This window comes from Oncorhynchus clarkii, chromosome 5 (assembly GCF_045791955.1).
Source record: "Oncorhynchus clarkii lewisi isolate Uvic-CL-2024 chromosome 5, UVic_Ocla_1.0, whole genome shotgun sequence".
NCBI lineage: Eukaryota > Metazoa > Chordata > Actinopteri > Salmoniformes > Salmonidae > Oncorhynchus > Oncorhynchus clarkii.
Genome location: NC_092151.1, coordinates 42,583,471 through 42,596,111, shown reverse-complemented (window position 1 = coordinate 42,596,111; position 12,641 = coordinate 42,583,471). Strand labels below are relative to the sequence as shown.

At 44.1% G+C, this 12,641-nt stretch overlaps 1 protein-coding gene across 1 annotated transcript; it reads left to right on the top strand.

The window, feature by feature from the left end:
• Positions 1 to 3,848: 3,848 nt before the first annotated feature.
• LOC139410046 (procathepsin L-like) lies at positions 3,849 to 6,867 on the top strand. The gene is made up of 7 exons (XM_071155480.1): positions 3,849 to 3,983; positions 4,373 to 4,495; positions 5,124 to 5,276; positions 5,513 to 5,737; positions 6,006 to 6,174; positions 6,450 to 6,567; positions 6,768 to 6,867. The coding sequence occupies exons 1-7, from the start codon at positions 3,855 to 3,857 to the stop codon at positions 6,865 to 6,867; spliced, it is 1,017 nt and encodes a 338-aa protein (XP_071011581.1). The 5' UTR covers positions 3,849 to 3,854.
• Positions 6,868 to 12,641: the final 5,774 nt, after the last annotated feature.

The following is a 12,641-nucleotide window of genomic DNA, read 5'->3' as shown; positions in this document are numbered from 1 at the left end:
CGACTAGAGCATACAGGTCGCAGTGGTGGGTGGTATAAGGTGCTTTAGTAACAAAACGGATGGCACTGTGATAAACTGCATCCAGTTTGCTGATAAGAGTATTGGAAGCTATTTTGTAGATGACATCGCCAAAGTCGAGGACCGGTAGGATAGTCAGTTTTACTAGGGTAAGTTTGGCAGCGTGAGTGAAGGAGGCTTTGTTGTGGAATAGAAAGCCGACTCTAGATTTGATTTTAGATTGGAGATGTTTGATATGATTCTGGAAGGAGAGTTTACAGTCTAGCCAGACACCTAGGTACTTATAGATGTCCACATATTCTAGGTCGGAACCATCCAGGGTGGTGATGCTAGTCGGGCGTGTGGGTGCAGGCATCGAACGGTTGAAAAGCATGCATTTGGTTTTACTAGCGTTTAAGAGCAGTTGGAGGCCACGGAAGGAGTGTTGTATGGCATTGAAGCTCATTTGGAGGTTAGATAGGACAGTGTCCAAGGAAGGGCCAGAAGTATACAGAATGGTGTCGTCTGCGTAGAGGTGAATCAGGGAATCGCCCGCAGCAAGAGCAACATCATTGATATATACAGAGAAAAGAGTCGGCCCGAGAATTTAACCCTGTGGCACCCCCATAGAGACTGCCAGAGGACCGGACAACATGCCCTCCGATTTGACACACTGAACTCTGTCTGCAAAGTAGTTGGTGAACCAGGCAAGGCAGTCATTAGAAAAACCAAGGCTACTGAGTCTGCCGATAAGAATATGGTGATTGACAGAGTCGAAAGCCTTGGCCAGGTCGATGAAGACGGCTGCACAGTACTGTCTTTTGTCGATGGTGGTTATGATATCGTTTAGTACCTTGAGCATGGCTGAGGTGCAACCGTGACCGGCGCGGAAATCAGATTGCACACCGGAGAAGGTACGGTGGGATTCGAGATGGTCAGTGATCTGTTTGTTGACCAGGCTTTCGAAGACCTTTGATAGGCAGGGCAGGATGGATATAGGTCTGTAACAGTTTGGGTCCAGGGTGTCTCCCCCTTTGAAGAGGGGGAGACAGAGCGGCAGCTTTCCAATCCTTGGGGATCTGAGACGATATGAAAGAAAGGTTGAACAGGCTGGTAATAGGGGTTGCGACAATGGCGGTGGATAGTTTCAGAAATAGAGGGTCCAGATTGTCACGACCAGCTGATTTGTACAGGTCCATGTTTTGCAGTTCTTTCAGAACATCTGCTATCTGGATTTGGGTAAAGGAGTAGATGCGGGGGGGGGGGGCAGAGCTGTTGGCCAAGAATAGTCTGATGGATGACTATATTAGCCTATCACTTGTCAATGATATATTATAATTTGTGAGTGGGGGGTTTGAACTTGCAACCTTCCGGTTACTACTCCAACGCTCTAACCACTAGACTACCCTGCCGCCCCCTGCCGTATGATCGATCAATACTAGGAAATCTTAAACAAAACTAATGAATTATTCAATACCCATCCATTCATTGATTTCCCTGTAGTGTTTTTGTAGACACACCAATACCAATCAAGGAATCATTTTACTAACCACACATCTACAGGGTGTGTGTGTGTGTGTGTGTGTGTGTGTGTGTGTGTGTGTGTGTGTGTGTGTGTGTGTGTGTGTGTGTGTGTGTGTGTGTGTGTGTGTGTGTGTGTGTGTGTGTGTGTGTGTGTGTGTGTGTGTGTGTGTCCTATCAGTAACAACAGACTCAGCAGCAGCCCAAGAAGAGAATCCCTCCCCTTCTTCCTGTGTGAATGTTTGGTTGACAGGCAGAAATTCCTAAAGCTGACAAGGCAAAAGTGACATTACACAATTGTTTAGAAACAATGTATTGATTAGTGTGTTTTCTGTGTGTTTTGATTTAGTGGGTTTAAAATGTATTATCAATGTTTAAAAAGAAAACATGTGCAGAAGAGGTAGGAAAACACTGAAAGGCTTGTAAGACACCTTTCAAATGAAACTGGAATGATTATTTACACAAACAAATGATTAACAAGCCCATCAGAACTTTCCTGACACAGCAGAGTATCACACAATAATGAATCAGTATCTAAAGAATGCAGATAATCTTATTTGAGCTAGATAAATGTAGGTTCATTTGTTCATTCTCTCAACTTCAGGCTATTATTTGAATATATCATATTAGGACACGGTTGAACAAACACTGAAGCTGTTGTATGCTTCACAGAGCAGGAACATATGTGGCGTTTGTTGTTGGCCACTCAGTTTCAGGTACTAGACTACATGTAACATTTCTTCCCATATTCATGTCATTACTGTTCAATGAACATGTTTAGCATTTTTTTCTGGTTATTTCTTTGTCATTGCTGTATAAGCATCTAACCCTAACCCTAACCATCTCCTCCGCGCCCGCACGTGATTAGAGAACTGTTACAAAGTAACCAAAGATGAAAAAATGGTAAGGGAAACTGACTCGATGTTACAATGTGTCTTTCTACCCTTTTGCTTCCCAGTAATCTAATCCACCAACTAAAAATGTTTAATAAAATTAGATGTTTTATCTTTACGGAGTCGATGAAAACGGTCAAGTGGTCAGGAATCACATGCTGGGCTATTTACACCGGGCGGGACCTGAGATCTTTAAATGATCTTTCAGCGGGCCTGCAGTGTGAGATACCGTCCCCTTTCAGCCAATCACAAGCCAGCCCCCACCACTATAGGACATATGGCTGTATAAAGTGTCGTGTCTTGTTCACTGACTTACACAACAACAGCAGCAAAAATCATCACCCTGCTACTGCAAATTGACGGGGAAAAGTAAGTACAGCTTTCCATTCTGTTCTTTGTACAGTGTTAGGATCTTGGGTTATGAACATTTACCAGGGGCATTTGCTCTTTGATTTGATTGATACAGAAAGACAATATTAGTCTACCTTTTCTGATGCTGCTTTTTCTGCCGGCTGTTACCAAAATTCTCCTCGAATATTTCTGGAAATCACATAAAGTAATTGATATCAATTTATTTTTGTGTCGAGCGGAAGATAGTTTGGAAGGGGGCTTTTTTTTCTTTTTCTCACAAACCACATTTCCATCCAACGGTGGTATAGCAAGTAAAGTACATGTCGGATAAAAGTAATGACACACCTGATGGAAACAATTTTTCAGTTAACTTTCCAAATGTCGACAACACAAAATAGTCTAGACTAGGTGGAGTCTTTTTGTGTCAGTAAAATGAATTATGTGATTGTTGGTGAGTATAATAACCATCATATCGAAGTAAACTTGGAGTAGTAGTGTGGACCTCACTTTACTACTCGTTGGGAAAGCATGCAGTTTATTAGGCTGCAGATCAAATCAATTATGATGAATTAACTTCACAGGATGGTGAAAGTGCAAGGTGATGTGTTTGTGAACCCTAGGTTGAATTAAAACAATAGCTGCTGATGACTTCACAAGTGATTTATTGGTGTAAATAGTACAATTGATATGACTTATAAAGGATGGTTAAATTTAATTTTCTCTGTTAAAGCTACCCTTTGTAATGACTTCATAGTAACAGTGAATTTTTAAAAACATTTTTATTAAATGTAATTTAAAAACAAATTCAATTGAGATGTTTCAATAATTCACAAGATACCACATTGGTTGTAGTCAGTGACATGTCAAAGCTAAGCTGGCCTTGGTTAAAACACTGGATGGGAGACCAAATGGATAGTTGTTGATCAACTCTCCAGTAGGAGGTGCTGCCCAGACTTTTTGTTGTTGTATATAACGTTGAAGACGTTGTTTCAAAGGTACAAATTCAACATTTTATGCTATATAGCTTCTTTACACTCAAAATACAAGGCAGACTCAGCTCTGCTCTCTCTCTCTCTCCACAGCTGTTTGACCATGATGTCCCTGTACATGGCAGTGTTGGTGCTCTGTATGAGTGCTGTGTATGCGGGCCCTATGTTTGACTCTCAGTTGGAGGGCCACTGGCACTTGTGGAAGAACTGGCACAGCAAGAACTACCATGAGGTAGGTGGGTGTTTCAGCACAAGTAGAGGAGCACATCGTCATAGGAACCCCTCAGTAGCTCCCAACGAGTGGAGGCTGGTGGGATGAGCTTTTGGAGGATGGGCTTATTGTAAAGACTGGAATTGAATTATTGGAATGGTATCAAACATTTAGAAACCACTTTTGACTCAGTTCCATTACAGCCAGTACAATGAGCCTGTCCTCCTTTGACTCCTCCCACCATCCTCCACTGCTCTCAACAAGGGGCTCAAATTGATCAATTGGTGCATACATGTAGCTGTAAATTACATTATTACATTATTATCATTAATTGCATGGATTGTGCACATAGTTCTGGGACAGTATATGATTGTGTATATTTTCTCACTGTTTTTCACTCATTGTTACAGAGCGAGGAGGGCTGGAGGAGGATGGTTTGGGAAAAGAACCTGAAAAAAATTGAGATGCACAACCTGGACCATTCTATGGGAAAACACTCCTACCGTCTGGGCATGAACAACTTTGGTGACATGGTAAGAAGAATCACCTTGCTGAGCAGTGCTTGACATGGATGAAATGGGTGCTGGAGGAAAAAGGCATTCTGGATGCCTGTACTGTATATATTTATATCCAGGAACACTGCAGGACTTTTGAGCTAATATTCTATGAGGTGCAGGAACTAAAGCAGTATAAAGTTTCAGGTGCTGATATCAGTTCCAGTGAGCTTCTGTCCAAGTCTGTTGCTGAGACATTTTACTGTGGAGCAGGAGGTACATTTCAGCAGGTCTTTCCCATACTCTGTGTGTGCTATAGCTGGATCTTTTTGTTTCCATGCCATAGATTTGCTGAAGCACATACAGTATGAAATATTTCACAGGCACAGGTGTCAGCGTTGACAATGAAAGCAGGAATGTATTCAGACTCGCAGGTTAGGTTTCTTCAACTATCAAGCAGGAATGGAATAGTTATCCCGAGAAGAGAATTTAAACTTACTTGTAGTCTTTTAAAGATGCACACAGGATTTATGGCTAAGTGCACAACTTTTAAAACAGTCCTAAGACGTACAAAAATATAACATTTCCATTCAGATGGTAAATTACAAACCACATCTTTTCAGGGAAGACATTACGTTTCAACGTGTTCTGATTCTTTCCTCCCTAGACCAACGAAGAGTTCAGGCAGCTCATGAACGGCTACAAGCAGACGACTGAGAGGAAGTACAAGGGCTCTCTGTTCATGGAACCCAATTACCTGCAGGCCCCTGAAGCCGTGGACTGGAGAGAGAAGGGCTACGTCACTCCCATCAAGGACCAGGTGAGACCTGAATCACTCATGAGTCATGACTCATACATACACTGCTGTGTCACTAAATAAGGTTTTACTTCCAGAGAACTATCTGGCTTGTTTGCCTGCTGTTTACCATGATTGTAATTTACAGTATCCAGAAGATAAGGTGGCATATATGTGTATTTATTACTGGCGTAATATGCACGTCAGTGTTTTCTGGCATGAAAAAGTAACAAGATGTTTAACAACCTTTACCCCCTCAGTGCTCATGTGGGTCTTGCTGGGCGTTCAGTTCCACCGGAGCCATAGAGGGCCAGCAATTCAGGAAGACTGGCAATCTGGTGTCTCTGAGTGAACAGAACCTGATGGACTGCTCCAGACCCCAGGGCAACGAGGGCTGTAATGGGGGTCTCATGGACTTGGCGTTCCAGTATGTAAAGGACAACGGCGGCCTGGACACAGAGGCGTCCTACCCCTATGTGGGCAAGGTAAGGCCCTGTGTTCTATTAGTCTGAATTCAAATATAATAGGGTATGAAGAAGCATTTATTAAACGTAAGGCCCTGTTCTTTTAGCCTGGTCCCAGATCATGCAGTTTTTGCTGTCGATCTGGAATGACTTACAACTTCAACTTTGAAAATTTGAGTTTCCACTTCATTACAGTGGGATTTGTCTCCAAGAATGACCGACTTGTTTGAATATTTGGAATATGTTGTTTTTTACTAATCATGGCCATTGTTCTTCTCTCTTAACTCAGGATGATGATATTTGCCACTACCGACCAGAGTTCAGTGCTGTCAATGAAACTGGCTTTGTGGACATCCCCAGTGGCAAAGAACACGCTCTGATGATGGCTGTGGCGTCTGTCGGCCCCATCGCTGTCGCCATCGATGCCAGCCACGAATCCTTCCAGTTCTACCAGTCTGGTGAGTAGCAGTTAGCGGTGCAACTTCAATTTTGTGTAACATTATTTGCAAGGATTGGATTCCCTACCTACAATTTTGAGGTAGCAGTGATCTGTACTGGTCTATTGTCCTGTTCACCGTGTACAAATGGTGTTGTCTTTGAAGTAAATTGTGACCAATATTTCTAACTAGTTACTAGCTAAGTAACCAACTATTAGGTTTGAGATCAGGTGGTTTTACATACTGAAGTAAACTCTGTATCTTAGCCCACTAATTTAACTGTCCTCTCCCTGTAGGGATCTATTATGAGCAGGAGTGCAGCAGTGTGGAGCTTGACCATGGAGTTCTGGTGGTGGGATACGGTTTTGAAGGAGAGGATGTAGATGGCAAGAAATTCTGGATTGTCAAGAACAGGTACAGTACATAGTATCTTCCTAGGATGTTTTTTGTTTGTTACGTCACCACTATGGGATGTGTTGATTTCCTCATCGGGGAATATGCCTCTCTTGTCCTGATACTATGGTCTAAGTCATACGTTTCTCTAAAGCAGCAGTGCATCTATAATTTCCTACTAACTAGAACTGTGGGACTAACATGTTTTGTCTCTTCCTCAGCTGGAGCGAGAAATGGGGAGACAAAGGCTACATCTACATGGCCAAAGACAGGAAGAACCACTGTGGCATCGCCACGGCAGCCAGCTACCCACTGGTCTAGTGTTCTGTAAGTTCTCGAACACTAGACCCAGAGGTTTAGTTTTAGAGATGTTTGACGAACGTTCTGAAAAAAAAGGGCAATGAGGACTGCAGTGTTGCCTTAAATAAGTCTGTGAAATGCGCGAGAGAAACCTGCTGCATGGGTTTTAAAGAAACGCTGTTTTAGGGAAATTATGAAAATTCTACCTATTTTGTTTTATACTTGATTTTATGTGTGTCGGTGCGATTGTATGTGTGTGTGTAGTTCTATTTGAGTTAAGCATTCCGTTTATTTGTAACTTTACTTGATGAGACCAGCTAGACTACATTCTCTAGCACATGTAAACACAAACAGTAAGCACAAACTGACAACACTGTTGTAGACACAGGATATATATATATATTCCTGAGGTACAGTTGATATACCGTCTATTTTTAACTGGCGCGTTCTCTGTGGAGCTGAGAGCAACAACCACTGAATGATAAGACATTGAGGAAGACTAGAGCCCTGAAATTACTGAGTTTGTTTCTGAAAGTGAGGGACAAAAAGAGAACGGTACACCTGGGTTTGTTTCCTCCACTGCTTTTTTATCTGCAGCTAGTGTTTGAGTAAAGGTGTTGAATGGTAATGCCTAGACAAGAGCCTAGTGATGCAGAGACTGATATGCCTCCGGGTGGTGAGAGGAGATGTATAACATTCTAACACACACATGTAGATGAGTTCAAATTGTGTTTAATAATAATAAACTACATTCATCAATCTGACTCCATTATCATGTGACTAACGGCTATAGATCATAAATGTATACTGGTGAATCTAGCCCGCTTGTGAGTCTACACATTATCACTCAGATGCTATAATTACATTTGTTCTAACATAACTGATTATTAAGAGGCTTATGCGCTGTCCATAGCACCCATCGTCCAAGCTTTAATTTATCTAGTTGATCTTAGACCAAGATGTAAAGTACCAATGTGTAATCTAATGTGTATAGTGTACATAACATTTACCGTTAGACTTCATTAAATATGAGCACAACTGTAGTCTCAAGTTTAAAGTAATCTGACGTTTTACAGTTACTGTTAAACAGTAATTATACTATTATCAAATGGTACGTCACAGTAGTCGTAACAGCTTAGAAAATATACCCCTATGACATAAAATGTACATCAAAAGATCGGTTTACCAATGACTACACTAATTTATGAGCTTATATTCAATCAAAGAATGGCTCTGTAAAACGAGGACTGCATTTACTCAATTCAACTAACAGGATGTATTACTCACAAAACAATTGACACAAACGATTACAGTGTAGGCTACATACAACACATGATACTTTTACGGAATAATTCAGAGTAAATGACTACATCCAATAGGCAAAGACTTTACAATGCCTTCAGAAGGTATTCACACCCTTGTTTTTTTTTAAACATTTTGTGTTACAGCCTGAATTTAAAATGAATTAAATTGAGAAATTTTGAGTCAATAAGTATTCAACCTCTTATGGCAAGCTTAAATAAGTTTAGGAGTCACAAGTTGCATGAACTCATTATGTGTGCAATAATAGTGTTTAACATGATTTTTGAATGACCACCATCTCTGTACCCCACACATACAACTATTTACTAGTTCCCTCATTCGAGCAGTGAATTTCAAACACAGATTCACCACAAAGAACAGGGAGGTTTTCAGATGCCTCGCAAAGAAGGGCACCTACTGGTGGATGGGTAGAAAGGAAAAAAAGGCAGACGTTGAATATCCCTTTGAGCATGGTAAAGTTATTAATTACACTTTGGATGGTGTATCAATAAACCCAGTAACTAGAAAGACACAGTCCTTCCTAACTCAGTTGCCGTAGAGGAAGGAAACTGTTCAGGGATTTCACCATGAGGCCAACGGTGTTACGGCTCTCGTTTGTGGTAGGAAGAGGGGACCAAGACGCAGCGTGGAAAGTATTCATGATTTTAATATTCAAAAAGCACTCAAACAAAATAACAAACGTGAAAACGAAAGCGAACAGTTCTGTCAGGCAAAAAACACTAATCAGAAAACAAGATCCCACAAAACCTAAAAGGAAAATAACAACTTAGATATGATCCCCAATCAGAGACAACGATAGACAACTGCCTCTGATTGGGAAACACACATGGCCAAAACCAAAGAAATAGAAAACATAGACTTTCCCATCCGAGTCACACCCTGACCTAACCAAACATAGAGTCACACCCTGACCTAACCAAACATAGAAAATAATAAGGAACTCTAAGGTCGGGGCGTGATAAACGGTGACTTTAAAACAGTTACACAGTTTAATGGCTGTGATGGGAGAAAACTGAGGATGGATCAACAACATTGTAGTTACTCCACAATACTAATCTAATTGACAGAGTGAAAAGGAGGAAGCATGCACAGAATACAAATATTGCAAAACATGCATCCTGTTTACAATAATGCACTTAAGTAAAACTGCAAAAAAAAAAATGAACAAAAAAAATGATACCCTGAATACAAAGCATTATGTTTGGGGCAAATCCAACACAACACATCACTGAGTACTACTCTTCATATTTTCAAACATGGTGGTGGCTGCATCATGTTATGGGTATGCTTGTCATCGGCAAGGACTAGGGAGTTTTTATTTTTATTAAAATAAACAAAATAAGGCTAAGCACAGACACAATCCTTGAGGAAAAGACTGGGAGACAAATTTACCTTTCAGTAGGACAATAATTTATAACACAAGGCCAAATATACACTGGAGTTGCTTACCAACACGACATTGAATGTTCCTGACAGTGCTGGAAATTGTACTAATTTGTCATACTTGAGTAAAAGTAAAAATGCCTTAATAAATAATGAAAAAAGTGAAAGTCACCAAGTAAAATATTATGAGTAACCGTTTAAAAGTATGGTTTTAAATATACTTAAGTGTCAAAAGTAAAAGTGTAAAAATGTCAAATTCCTTATATTAAGCAAACCAGATGGATAGCCAGGGGCACACTCCAACACCCCCCACAAATTAAGCATGTGTGTTTAGTGAGTCCGCCAGATCAAAGGCAGTAGGAATGACCAGGGATGTTCTCTTGATAATTGAGTTATTTTACAATTTTCCTGTCCTGCTAAGCATTCCAAATGTAATGAGAACTTATTGGGTGTCAGGGTATATGCATGGAGTAAAAAGTAAGTTGTCAAATATATAAATAGTAAAGTACAGATACCCCCCAAAACACTACTTAAGTAGGACTTTAAAGAAGTTTTACTTAAATATTACACCACTGGTTCCCGAGTAGCCTATTTACAGTTTGACTTAAATTGGCTTAAAAATCTATGGCAAGACTTGAAATTGGCTGTCTAGACAATGATCAACAACCAACTTGACAGAGCTTGAAGAATTAAAAAAATAATAATGTGTAATATTGTAAAATCTAGGTGTGCAAAGCTCTTAGAAACTTACCCAGTGTAACGGTTTTCTTCTGGTGAAAGAGAGGCGGACCAAAATGTAGCGTTGTTATTTTTGTACATCTTTAATAAAGATGAAAATACAACAATCTACAAAACAAGAACCATGAAAAACCGAAACAGTCCTATCTGGTGCCACAAACACAAAGACAGGAACAATCACCCACAAAACCCAACACAAAACAGGCTACCTAAATATGGTTCCCAATCAGAGACAATGACTAACACCTGCCTCTGATTGAGAACCATATCAGGCCAAACATAGAAATAGACAAAACAGACACACAACATAGAATGCCCACCCAGCTCATGTCCTGACCAACACTAAAACAAGGAAAACACACAAGAACGATGTGACAGTACCCCCCCCCCCCCCCCCCCCAAGGTGCGGACTCCGACCGCACAACCTAAACCTATAGGGGAGGGTCTGGGTGGGCATCTGTCCGCGGTGGCGGCTCTGGCGCTGGACGTGGACCCCACTCCATAATTGTCTTAGTCCACCTCCTTAGCGTCCCTTGAGTGGCGACCCTCGCCGCTAACCTTGGCCTAGGAACCCTGACAACGGGCCCCACTGGACTGAGGGGCAGCTCGGGACTGAGGTAGCTCGGGACTGAGGGGTAGCTCGGGACTGAGGGGTAGCTCGGGACTGAGGGGTAGCTCGGGACTGAGAGGTAGCTCGGGACTGAGGGGTAGCTCAGGCAGGTTGATGGATCTGGCAGATCCTGGCTGACTGATGGTTCTGGCAGATCCTGGCTGACTGGTGGTTCCGACAGATCCTGGCTGACTGGCGGTTCCGGCAGATCCTGGCTGACTGGCGGTTCCGGCAGATCCTGGCTGACTGGCGGTTCCGGCAGATCCTGGCAGACTGGTGGATCCTGGCTGACCGGCGGCTCCTGGCAGACCGGCGGCTCCTGGCAGACCGGCGGCTCCTGGCAGACCGGCGGCTCCTGGCAGACCGGCGGCTCCTGGCAGACCGGCGGCTCCTGGCGGCACTGGCGGCTCCTGGCGGCACTGGCGGCTCCTTGCGGCACTGGCGGCACTGGCGGCTCCTTGCAGACTGGCGGCACTGGCGGCTCCTTGCAGACTGGCGGCACTGGCGGCTCCTTGCAGACTGGCGGCACTGGCGGCTCCGGGCAGACGGGCGGCTCAGGCGGCGCTGGGCAGACGGGCGGCTCAGGCGGCGCTGGGCAGACGGGCGGCTCTGATGGCGCTGGGCAGACGTGTAGCTCAGGCGGCGCTGGGCAGACTGGCGACTCTGATGGCGCTGTGCAGACGGGAAGCTCCAGCAACGCTGGAGAGGAAAGCTCTGGCAGCGCTAGACTGAGGAGCTCTGGCGCCTCTGGAATGAGGGGCGGGAGCTCTGGCAGCGCCGGACAGGCGAAGCACACTATAGGCCTGGTGCGTGGTGCTGGCACTGGTGGTACTGGGCCGAGGACATGCACAGGAAGCCTGGTGCGGGGAGCTGCCACCGGAGGGCTGGTGCGTGGAGGTGGTACTGGATAGACCGGACCGTGCAGGCGCACTGGAGCTCTTGAGCATCGAGCCTGCCCAACCTTACCCGGTTGAATGCTCCCGGTCGCCCTGCCAGTGCGGCGAGGTGGAATAGCCCACACTGGGCTATGCAGGCGAACCGGGGACACCGTGCGCAAGGCTGGTGCCATGTAAGCCGGCCCAAGGAGACGCACTGGAGACCAGATGCGTAGAGCCGGCTTCATGACACTTGGCTCGATGCTTACTCTAGCCCGGCCGATACGAGGAGCTGGTATGTACCGCACTGGGCTATGCACCCGCACTGGAGACACCGTGCGCTCCACAGCATAACACGGTGCCTGCCCGGTCTCTCTAGCCCCCCGGTAAGCACAGGAAGTTGGTGCAGGTCTCCTACCTGGCGTCGCCATACTCCCTGTGTGCCCCCCCAGGGGCTGACTCTCGGGCTTCCTTGCCAACCGTGTTCCCTCGTGTCGCCAGCTCCTCTCTCCGGCTGCCTCTGCTCTCCTAAGTGCCTCCACCTGTTCCCATGAGAGGCAATCTCTTCCAGACAGTATTTCCTCCCAAGTGTAACAACCCTTGCCGTCCAAAACATCTTCCCATGTCCATTCCTCCTTTCGCTGCTCCTGCTGCCGCTGCCTGTCACCACGCCGCTTGGTCCTGTTGTGGTGAGTGATTCTGTAACGGTTCTCTTCTTCCTCTTCCTCTGAAGAAAATGTGTAGTAAGGATCGGACCAAGACGCAGCGTGGTTATTTTTGTACATCTTTAATAAAGATGAAAATACAATAATCTACAAAAACAAGAACCGTGAAAAACCGAAACAGTCCTATCTGGTGCCACAAAC